Source organism: Vanellus vanellus (assembly GCF_965231255.1).
Source record: "Vanellus vanellus genome assembly, chromosome: 3".
Lineage (NCBI taxonomy): Eukaryota > Metazoa > Chordata > Aves > Charadriiformes > Charadriidae > Vanellus > Vanellus vanellus.
Genome location: NC_138907.1, coordinates 92,391,034 through 92,403,621, shown reverse-complemented (window position 1 = coordinate 92,403,621; position 12,588 = coordinate 92,391,034). Strand labels below are relative to the sequence as shown.

General features: G+C 36.7%; 1 protein-coding gene across 1 annotated transcript in view; it reads right to left on the bottom strand.

Moving 5' to 3' along the window:
- PHIP (PHIP subunit of CUL4-Ring ligase complex) overlaps positions 1-12,588 on the bottom strand; it is a gene marked incomplete at its 5' end in the record, with an annotated part of 109,430 nt that overhangs the window by 59,110 nt on the left and 37,732 nt on the right. Inside the window, 6 exons of the mRNA XM_082481492.1 lie at positions 5,648-5,782; positions 6,744-6,897; positions 8,921-9,019; positions 10,138-10,178; positions 10,289-10,389; positions 11,192-11,262. Of these exons, the coding sequence (XP_082337618.1) occupies positions 5,648-5,782; positions 6,744-6,897; positions 8,921-9,019; positions 10,138-10,178; positions 10,289-10,389; positions 11,192-11,262 (601 nt within the window). The remainder of the gene's footprint in view (positions 1-5,647; positions 5,783-6,743; positions 6,898-8,920; positions 9,020-10,137; positions 10,179-10,288; positions 10,390-11,191; positions 11,263-12,588) is intronic.

Sequence of the window (12,588 nt, the reverse complement as noted above, 5' to 3'; positions counted from 1 at the left end):
AATATACTCATGGTATTCTACATGCACTGATTAAACATGCTTTGGCCTTTAGAAAAAGACTGATCATCAAATTTACAACAGCTGGAGATGGATAGGCTGACCTTTAAGTGTCAAAGGCTAAGGTGGCTTAGCCTTTTCAGCAAGTCAGACAAAGTCACAAAAGTAGAAGGATTTTGAAGTATTCAGATCTGTGAATTTAATACAAGGTCATAAAAACATACTTTTTGTATCAGTATTTCAAAGCATTCTTCAGAATACAAAAGGACTAAGGCTACCTTTGCACTGAGTTCAAAGCAGGTTCCAGAACTATCACCCACCCAGAGCACGTTGCAAAGAATACCATAATACATGATAGTGCTCAGAAAGACTGACCTTAGCACCAAGGTAACCTACCAAGAATCAGTCCAAATGAACTCTTCACAACCACTAGGAGGAACACATTAAGATTACAAGTGAGCAGAAGCCTGCTCAACGACCTTAACAGGCGTTGGGGCCCACAGGAGGACCCCAAGGCACGCGAGTCATGTCAGACATAAGACAGTGAAGAGCAACAACTACTCATGAAAGATCTTTTGGTTGTTGGTTTTGTTTAGGTTTTGTTTTGGAAAGCTGTTACCCAGGTGAACCATTTTTTATTTAAAGGCATTAGTATTCTTACTTGATTAATTCCTACATTACACAAGGATTTCTTAAGAAGCCAAAAGGCTAGTCTTTATCAACTAACACACGAGCTTCCTGGTGCAGTAATTGCAATGCTTACTAACAAAATCTGCTGAGTCAGGTATCAGATTTAGGCAAAGCAATTACATTCAGAAATGCAGTACTAAAATCCAGTATGCTATAGCAACAAAGATTGTAAAAATGCCTACTCTCCCCTAGTCTTTCATTCTTGCTTCTGCAGTACAGTTTTCATACTTTCAGTGGCATACTTAAGTATTGCAGTCGCCATGTTCCTGCAACTGTTCATAAAGCTATGCTGTAAACCAAATTATTAAAAAAAAAAAAAAAAAAGAAAGAACAGAGCTACAGACCAGTACATATCCTGAAATCTTTTATGAAACTTTAAGAAATATTCTTCTACAGAGCAGCCCACTTATGGGGCAAGAACTATTAGCTTTACCACAGGAGAAACCTATACTCTTAAGCCTCCAGACAGAGCACCTTTTGCAAGCAGTCTGCATCAGCAGCGCTCAGCCCTCAGAAGTACTGTTTAAATAAAAATACTTAAGTCCAAAAAATAAAAATCAAGGGCAACACTATAATACCACAACCCTATTTTGGGGTCAGATTCAAGGAACACCAGTACTTAATGTCCAAATTGCAACACCAACAAAAACCCAATCACCAAACCAAACCCCACGCATCCCCCTAACATTACTAGGCACCTCCTTTTTGATATGGAAGACTCTTAAGTCCCTGTAGTTTTCTTTTTCCCCCCTTACATTCTCAGAATTGAGAAACTTCTGCCTAAAGCCTACAGGAACTACAAGCATAAGGCTAAGCTGCAGCACATCTGAGTGCCAACCCTGGCATTCCTAACAAACCAAGTTGTCAGGTCTATTAAGAAGAAACTTAGAGAGGACACCTGAAAGTAAACCGATCCTATGACAACAACTGACTGGTGTACAGCTTTTATTTTTGACTTAACAGAGTACTAATCCTGGAAGTTCAAGAGCTTGCCTGAAGCTTGAAGCCAAAGTACATTTCTACCACTTTCTAATTTACCGAGAACATGATTTCCATACCCAAGAAAACAAGCCTAGCAGAAGTGCCTAAACCCACAGGCTACAGATTCACACCTCTCCACAGTAGCATAACTTCAAGGGAAAGTTAGGAAAAAGTCCTGTCTAGACATTTGTAGCAGAGACGCCCTCCTGGCTAAGTGGCAGATGCCAAATTGAACACCTTGCCACTAAGGAGAGAACAGAATCTAGGTCTTCCATTTCCCAGCTCAAGAGTTTAACATTAGTTAAGGCAATCTGAAAAGATGAGTGCCATCTGCTCCTTGCACCCTTCTTTTAGGAGAGCAGGGACCTCCCCCAGTTACTGGAAAGGTGCCTTACCACACAAGGGATCCAGATGCTTCACTGCAGCTTTGAGTAAGAAATTGCATTTCAAATATATCTCTATGTACATTACAACGCAGTGGCTTTCGCTAGACAGCTCATCATTTAGCCTATTGTTTTTTCCTGGCTCATCCATTAAGACACTTAAATCTCATACACTGCTCAGTAAACTGAGGATTTGGTAGGTTACTGCATTCCACTTTGGAGACTAAGTACCTTGGTCCCAGATAACTTTGGTGCCACAACAGTTAAATCCTTCAGTAAACCTAGGCCCTGGGTAACAAGCCACAATTTAAACATTTACAAGGGTTTGTGTTGTACTTCTGTAGCAAAACCACTGCCTTTGTGAAATATATAAGCCATAAAACAGTTGGCTGCAGCAACCACTTAAGGTGTATCACCCTGTTTTTTTCAGCACGTGGAAATACTGCACTTGAAACTGCCCTGATATTACAACACCAAAGCTACAACCCCATTGATTCCTTGGAAAAATGAATGACAAAAACACACTGAGAGGACATTTTTCATTAGCAGCTGTATTAAGTCAGGACTGGCAGGGATATTACACAGGCCACAAAAGAGCAAGTACCTGTACTTGCACGTGCAACTTAAAACCATCCCACCATCCCAGGACTTATCTGCTGCATCTCAAAATTTTCTGAAAAGCTTTAACCCTCTCACACTCTTGATATTTCTACAGCAAATTTCACTCTCTGAGGTAGTGAATACATTCCTAGAGTCTAGCTAAGTCAAGTCACTGAATTAAACCAGTTCTGAATGCCCACGAACTCCAACATCAAGTTATGTGATACTTACAGAATTAGATCAAATGAAGTGAAGACTACAGGTGAAAGTGTAGGATATATAAAATGCAGACATACTTACTGAGAGTAAACCCATGTGTACAGACAGTCATTTATGGGATGAGTTTACTATTAATTATAAGACCAAAAACTGGGCAAACAGACCAAAGATGTTTCAAATTAACTGTGATTGTGCCAATCAATTTAATAGAAAATCTTAAATTTAAAAACCTGGAAAAGAACGTTCTGTAAAACCGTAAGAGTATCCTAGTGGCACCTATCTGTAATCAGCAAGGCACAAGTTAACTTTGATTCCCCCCATTTAAGTTAAATACAAAACAAAAAGTGTATTTGGATTTGCAATTTCATTCACTGTCTGGATAAAAGAATAGTTTCAAACCAACTGGCACTGCCTGTATCCCTCAGATTCTTCCCTCAGAAGAAATTCAGGGGTGGAGGGTACAGATGACTTAAAAATACCCAACTCTACTTTAGGGATTTGTCACAAGGCTTTAAACATATCAAGCAATCCATTTAGCATGGGAACACCTGACTGGACTATCATTAAGCTAACAGTGACCTAAGATTTTGCTAAGTCAAACAACACCCCCAAGATCTGCAATATTTTTTTAAGGAGCTTTTGTTATGACAAAGTCATCCAGTGCTAATTCGTGTACCACAGAAACCATTTTGCCAGGCAACGATAGTAAGAGGTTCTTGAATGCTAAAGCAGGTATCTCGTGCCATTCAACTTTCAGGCTTGCTTGGTTCCTCCAGATGATGTTCCCTGTTTGATCCAAAAGAACCCAATCTGTAAAAATTTCCCATCCCCTGAATACAAATATACATACTGTTTTTCAGAAGTATGAGATGACATATTGAACAAGTCAACGAAGGTCACAACGGTTATCAGAATAACTTAACAGTAGCTATTCTAGTGATGTTCCAGGCTGATATGCCAGTTCGGAAACTGGGAGAAGGCTGGCAGCTCCGTATGTATTCATGGCCTCCCTTAGTAAATAAGAACACTTCACATTTGCAGCTCTGCAGAGGTGACTGTGCAATCAAGTCTCATGGTCTAGAAGCATTCCCCCCACCCCCCAACCCCAATCATCTAAGAAAAACCGTAATTTCTACCCATGTCTTTTGAAGCATCAGGCATAGAAGACTGGCTGGTGAAATATTCAGAGACTGTCGAGATGCCTCTCTTGCATACCTGGCTCATATGACTTATTCATTGGTTTCAGACGATTGATTGCCAGATTTACAATTCCCCTCACTTCACACAGCAGGCAGATTTTCTCACATTCATTTCTAGCATGAAGCACAGATTACTAGCTGCTGAGATCTTCTGATTGTCTACCTATTTCTCTGACTTCAAAGATCCTAAAACGTATGCGATTTTTACCCTTTTTAGATGTTTGTGTTGCACTGCACCCTTGAAATAAATATTTCAGTCTTTCAGGGGGTTGCCTAATGTCACAGGCATCCATAATTTAGATTCTGATAGCTCTTAAACAGACTTACATTCCATGAAAACTATCACACACCCATTGTAAGCAGTAGTGGAAAGGCAACCTAACCATGCAATGAGAACATACACCTCAACTAATAACAGTGAATAGCACTGAGTAATGAAGATTTGCACTCCTAGCTCCAAGATGATTGTCTTGGATCCTTCTTAAGTTCAGTTACAGAAATCAATGCAGAGGGAACAATACTGAACCTGGTCTAGGCAGCTCTCTCTCCCATTAAGCTTGGCAGAATTTCTTCAGAGACTTTGTGAACTGTACTGTACACTACACATCTCAAATTCTTGCTTTAGGTTCAGAGTGACCTTCCTGGCTTGACTTCATTTCTAAATGCTGGTTTAGGTTTGTTTTGTTGTTTTTCTTTTTTTTTTTTTTTTTGTGGTTGGTTTTTTTTGGTTGTGTGGGGTTTTTTTTTGGTTTTTTTTTTTTTGGTGGTTTTTTTTTTTTTGGTGTGTGAGTACATCTATGGCAGGTCTCTTCTTCAGATAATCTTCTTTATGCTGGTCTCCAAGACTGCCATTCTACTATGGTTGAAGGCTGGATGAAGCCCATTTGCCTACTCCCGGCATTCTCAATGATTCTTCATATGCTTTCATCTCCAGGAGACAAAGTCTGAATTGCCCAATACAACACTACCTTTTTGAGGAAAAAGGTATGTGCAAAGACCCACTTAATATCAAGAAACAGATGGAAATATCTGTTGCATCCATCTTCCAGAAGAATAGTTTAGCACAGAATAGACCAAATATGAAACCTGCATGTGGAAGAGCTCTACACAGAAAGGCTGACAGTATTCAGTCCAATAGGCCAAGGCAGCATACAACAACATTGTATGAGGTCAGGTGACTCCTGAAGAGTTTTAGCCAGATTAAGAATTAGTAATGCAAAAATAAACCAAGTTCTACCTTGGTTCCCCAGGCAGGAAACAGAGCACTAAAGGAGGGTCTCTGTCACCCTGTCCCTTACACATGATCTCTGACAATGTAAGCTAACACTCCAATTTCATGTGGATGAAGCATATAGAAAGATGATACTATGAAATACAGCCAAAGAAAGAACTTGTTACATTTTACAGATTTAATCTTTGCCCCACTAAACTGAATAGGAATTTCTCTTGACCTCACTGGATGCAGGATCTTGCCCTATACACAAATGCATGCTTCAAGATGGCCTACCTAAGAACGTACTAAAAGCAAAAAGTTTAGAAAGGTTGCTTTGACATATCTGCATAAAGCACAGTAATTACCATGTTGAAGTAAGACCGGATTTTGACCCCTCTTGCCAAATCCCAAACTATGACGTTTCCATCATGTCCAGCGGAGAAGAGAACTCTTGGATCAAATGGATGAGGTTCAAGTACAAACACTTCATCTTCATGTCCCTGAAATTTAAGATGCAGAAAGATGAACAAGAGCATTGTCTCAAATACTTACCCAAGAATTCAATACAATAACACTAGCAACCGCAACATCAACCCATGAAAGTGTTCAAAGAACAACTATTTTGACCACACTTTTTTTTTTTTTTTTTTTTTTTTGTAGCAGTGTATTATACTCATCTCCATCCAGTGGCAATTTTAGCTTCCTAAGAAGTATGTCAAGTATGCCACCTCCACAACAAATATGTCCCAATGCCTTCACCGTGATTTTAAAAGATTAGACTCCACAACATTCTATAGTTTTGGTCTTAATGCTCTGCAGATTTCAATTCTTTTTAGGCAGATTAGCAGTTAGAAATTGAATTTACTCCCATAAAGAATCAAATATAAGTACAAGTTAGAGAATAACATCTCCAAAATTAATATTAAATTTTTAAGCTTTGCATTAAATATTTCCATCTTCAGCAGAGCATCTAGTTACCTAGAGTTACACCCACTTTCTCAGTTAAAAAAAAAGTACCAGACATTAGTAAAAATGTTATTTGATTTATTCTGGCCAGAAGACCATTTTTTTTGTACTCATGGAATGATTAGGTTGCAGACGTGTTTCTCTTTAAACAGGGCAAATTTATCCATTAACAGTATTTCAAAACATTTGTCACATTAAATAAAGGTAAGAAGAGGTAATTGCTTCCTTCTTTCCTTTCAAGGTAGCACTTCAGAAAAAAAAATAAAAGCCCAAAATTAGTTTCAGGCATCTTGAACAGCAACAAGTATTTGAGACTTTAAAGCTTTATTTTCTAATAAACAGCTGACAGACATATCTATTACACGTCAATTATCTGGAAACATTTGTTAAGGCAGTTTTCAGACAGAAAAAAAAAAAACCATGTAATGAAGAATGTTGATGATGTACACATAAATTTTGCATTCAGGATTGATAAATCAAGATGAAACACCTTACCATGAGAATATGAATGAGTTGGCCAGTGAAAGAATTCCAAACTTTCAGAGTCATGTTATTTACTGCAGTTATAACAGAGTTGTCATGGCGGTCCCATGCCACCATGGTCACTTTCAGCTTTGTGATCTTATCTTCAACTCCTTGTAAACTTTGTCTAAAACAAAAATGCAAAAAGTTTCAAAGCAATCTTAGTTTGCCAGAATGTTTTTATGTCCCTAACAAGTGAAAATATTTGTGTTTTCTTTATTATGAAGAATAAAAGTATTACTTCTTCAAGAAACTGGAGAAGTGAAAGATGTTTTCCATTATGTAGCACATATAACCACAAAAGAATTGTAGATGCTTAAACAATAACTATAGGGTCCTCTTTAATTTCTTAAAGAATATGTTGATCTGTTTTTCCAGAAAATGCCCTCTGACCCATGACCTAACCCAATTAAATTTGATAGCTACAGTATTTGTTGTGAAGAGCAAAAATCCAAACTAGTAAACCAATGAACAGTAATTTGTCCTGGAGAATATTTGTAATGCATAGTTATAAATATGGAGAGAAGTATTCTGATACCTTTAAATGAGTTAAATTCTCAGGCTCTATTTAATACTATACCACTACCCTTATATATTACTCATAGTACTATGAGTAATAATGGCACTTAATTGTGCATGTATTTTACTTTTAACCTATGAAAACCAAATGCTAGCCATCTGTAACATAATCTATCAGAATACTCCAAAATTACATTTTTGTCAGTGTGGTTTTAAGATGAATCACCATTGAATTCTCTAGCACATTAATTACTGGGAAGACATCAACCAAATGCAACAATAGCATGGTACCACCAAGTAGGAAGACAAAATATAGACTCTTCCATATAGTAAGCACTACAATACATTACACCATAGTATATATTGTACAACTCAATAATAGAAAATGTAGTTATAGCCAGATTTCTTTCTAGATTCAGTGCAGAACCCAGAAGGCTTTGTAAGCTGAATTCACTCTTTCCTTTCAGTGTAGCAATTTCATTTTCTTCGATAAAATTGTGCTTGTGCAGAAAAGATCAGATTTGGAACTGCACTTATCCCTCTAGTCAAAAGGGCAAAACAAAATTCAGCTAGAAGTGCTTTACTGAAATGAGCAGTTCAGTTTCTCAAAGAAGTTCAGCATTTGTGACCACAATGAAGAAGAATCTATTCCCGTTTTTCCCAGTATCAGTTAAAACTAAGAATTTTTACAAGCTATGCAAGAGAGAGAGTAATTCAGTCTGTTTTCAAAATGCTAGTGTTTTATACACTCTTGTCCAACAGTTTTATGTTCGTGTTTTGTTGCATCTGCCTGTAACTGACAAGATACTCTCTGATCTAAAAATCTAATGAAATTATAGCTTATTTAGCCTTTTCTTCCATCCCTCTCTTGGTTTTTCAGATATCTTTTTTTTTACTCATGAAACATTTTTTTTTTTCCTATTAAATATAATCCTTCAGACCAGTCAGTATGATCAGTAAGGGGAAAACCCACTATAAATCTTTCTAATGTCAGTCAGTTGGAAGACATCTCCTCCATGCCAAAATAAAAGGTTTAAGCCACAATTCCTACTAAGTCACTGTCCATCTTCAACCCTCTTTGGTGCTTGTTCTAGTGTACAGAAGCATTCCATATCTACAAAGTCTTGTAAATGCTCAGACCGTTTTAATAAATGAGAACCCATTACAGAGCAAGCGATTTCTTTGCTCTGGCATGTGGTATGAAAGAACCCAATACTGCTTTTCTGGGCATGCAGATTCCACAGTATCTTTATTACTAAAATGCAAGCAGTCTCAACAACAGATCTGACCTGGTTTTCTTGCTCCAGAAATAAAAAACCCATATAAATTTGACCTTTAATGGGTTTTGAGTATCTTTTATTATTTTTATCTACTCAAAACACTAGTGGAGATATTTTCAAGACTAGCTAGTTTCCACAACTGAATATGTAGTCAAATATTTGTTTTCATTGGACTTCAAGAGCTAGACAAGCATATTGTGCATTTAAGCAATAATAATTTAAGAAGCTCCCCCCCCCCCCTTTTTTTCCTTTCTCTCTCTCTATTTTTATTTTTTTTTTAAAGTAAGTCAGCAAATTATGTCAATGGCCTTCAAGTATCTATCTGATAGCAGAACATTTTACATCACTTACCCTGCTGGGCGAGTAGCCATATCTAACAAAATGCTTTTCCATTCCCTTCGCTTAAATTGCCAGATTCGTGCTGTTCCATCACGGCTTCCACTCACAAATCTAACAAAAGGGGGAAAAAGTTACTCAGAGATCAAAGGCAGATCTGTACATAAAAGACACTTGATAATTAGAATTCCAGAACTTAGAACTCAAAAAGGAAGCTATAAATAAGAAATCCAAACATTGTTAGAATGCTGTACAACTGGTTTGAGGTGAAAAACACTTCCTGTACCAGTAAAAACCTGAAGGCCTGCAAAAAGTGGAACCTGCTTCCCTATCCCGAGCCCCTTCCAAACTAACTGTACCTTGACCTTTGGTGCACCTTGCTGAGTTATGACACTGCTCTGGCACAGGGACACCATAACCCAACGAGCATTCAAAGAAACTGACCTTATCATGCTAAGCTAAAGAAGAAATTTAAGGGGTAAAAATAGCTGAAGGGCCAGGGAGCCCTGCAAGCAGAAGTACAGACATGATTTAAAACAAACAAAACCTACTCCAAATAAGCTAGCACTGTATGTTGAGTAAGTACTATGACACTTATCTGAAGAAGTGTTTCCCAGCTTGAGTTTCTCCCCCACCTTTTTCTTCCCCCTTTTGGGGGTGCAGGGGTAAAAGGACAAGAAAGAGGTGGGTGGAGCACAATGAAGCTTGGTTTACAACTATTTGTATCATAATAAAAGCGTACATTAGAACATCAATCAAACGAAGCATCAGAAACTTCGTAATAAACTGTTTTCTTTAGCATCCTTCACATCCACTGAAACATTATTAGAGTAGCTAAGCAAAATATCATTAGATCTAGTTTGACAGTTTTCCTGTATCCAATAGTCACTTAACTGAAAAAAAGTTTAAATCCTTAAATATATGTAAAAACACATGTATTTTATATGTGAATATATATACACATACATTTCTTAAGAAGAAATGTCAAGTTTTTTATACTCCTTAATTTTGGCAAATTCAAAATACTTTAATCATTCATTACAATGGAGACAACTGTAAAACTGAAGGAGCATTATTAAAACAAAACAGTGAGAATCCAATACTTATAGATCATTTTACTGGATGAACCTCAAAACAGAAAGCAATTTATTTTTTAGAACTACTTCCAGAAACTAATATTTACAAATGTCCACAAGGTGACAAAAATAGCTCTGAACAAATTGTATGCTTACCTGCTACTACTGTTAGAAAACTGAATGCTGTCAACTTTGTCCTATATATAAAAAAAGTAGAAAAAGAAAAAATCAATTATTCCAAATTATCCAAATTTATACAAATTATTATTTTAATCAAATACATATGTAATTTTAAAAAAGTATTTACAGTATGAAACTCCAACTCTGATATCTTCTCTGGCTGACCTGATCCAAAGAAATAAACCCTAATGATGTGATCTGTACTCCCAGTGGCCAAAAACATTCCACCTGAGAAAAACAAACAGATAAGTCTTAAGAAAAAAGGGCAATCTAATGTAATTACACTATTTTCAAATGGCTTAACATCAAATACTTAAATTTATTCCCTTATATTTATAGCGGTATCTCGTTTCAGCTATGGCTGTAACTGACCTTTAAGTAAAAACAAGATTTAGAAACTCAAAAGTTTAACTGGAGTTGAATTACCTCACACTTGCTCTCAGACAAATATCCATCTGCAGACTTATCTGAAAGATGAGTTAACTACAGCAATTTGCTTGCGACTAAGCCCTTAGAAGCCTCAATCTTAGCAACAAAAAAATGAATGGAACTAGAGCTCCAGTACACTTTCTGAAAATAAGTTTTGGTATTTTATCCAATTATTTATGTTGCATTCTTCCATTGCCAACTCTGGAATCCATGAGATTCAGACTGTGAGAACCTGGTAATCAACACCTTCCTGTCCTAATCCCTAAAAATTCCATCTCAGATGAAGCCAACTCTCAGAATCACTCTGAGAAAAAGCTATACATTGTGTTTTAAGACTTACATTCAAAAGACTTACTTTCAACATTTTATATTTAACTGTTTTCAAGAATTCCTGTATCTCCAAGAGTTAATGCATAGATTCTGAATTTCTATTTTAAATATTTTTGGGTTTTTAATAGCTACTTTAACTCAATTCCATCCTATTAACAACAAATATGCTATGGTAACTGTATTATATTTCATTTTACTCTCCAAATGACTTCTTATATTGATACAGGGGAGAAAAAGAAAACAGAACAACAACAACAAAAAAGTCTTTTACCAGCACTAAAAGAGGAACAGATCATTTGGACTCCAGGCCGAGGACGTTCTGTAAACTTCGTTGGCCTTGGACTACAAATAAAGAAACAGTTAAATAGTTTCCTAATAGGGCTTCATAAAATAAGTCAGTACCTTAGAAATAAAGCACAGAAGGACAAAATTAAAATGAAGGAACAGATGGCTGCCCATATATAAACAATTTTGTGTGACTATGCTTCATGATCTGATCTTTAGGAAACTAAGACATCCAGATGGACTAAGTAATCCATGCATCAAGGAAAGTTGTATCACAAGTTAAATCCTGTTCCCCTCTCCCCTCTAATACTGCTATACAAAACACTCTCCTTAAGTCACTGGCAAAGCAGAAGAGAAGACACTAGAGCCAACTGCCCATGATGTTAAGTTTTAAACCACTGAGTGTACTGGAATCCTGGTTTTCTCCTGCAGCAAACAGCGGCTTTTACAAGAAGAAACAGAGCTTGACACTCTTTATAGAAAAGGATACAAAAGAAATTTAAATCTATTCAGAGTTTTTCATAGTATCAGAATATACCAGTTTCTTCAGAGGACATATATTTCTTTGTGGGTTAGTTTCAAATAGTGCCCAAAGAATGACATGACAACAGCAACAAGTTTGTAAGGAATTTTACATTATGGCCTGTGCTTTCTTTTAGGCATTTCAGAACCTGATATGCAAACAGAATTAAAGCTTCAACAGATTTGGCACTTTAAGAGTGTATAAAACCAAAACAAATCAGATCTGGTTCTTCAATCATTACTTCAATTCTGCTCATGCACTGCAGCAACCTCAAATCAGTAGGTGGTCTTGCACAGTACGCCATCTGCAATCTTCACTCAAAGAATAAACTTACTAGCAAACAGCAGCATTACACCCACAAATGTCATCACTAAAGATTTGTTTTAACATAAAAGAATGCATATTCATAATTTATCCAAAATTTTCTATTTTAAAAGCAAAATAGTCCATATAATTCATTTCAGCTGAAGGCAGATGCATATGAGACCTTTCTCCCTAAATCAGCTATTGCTATCTCAAAAGAAAGCACTAAGCCTTAAATCTTAGTGGTGCCTACGCATGAAGCAAAGCAATAAACACCAGGAATACCAGTTAAGAAACCTTTCTCCAAATTGTCAGTTCAGTATAGGCTGTTTCTGTGAACTTTCCTCTAGGAGTTTTTAGGTAACTCCCTGCAGACTCATGACAAGGAAACTTCACAACAAGATACACTAAACAAGACAAAGATCTATTCTACAAAACAGTTGAAACCCTTCTTAACTAACATAAAAAGAGCTATCAGATGATTCAATATGCAGCTTACATAATTTGGAGCAAGTGTAAATAGATAAATAGGCTGCTGTTTTCTTCCACTGTGGTTT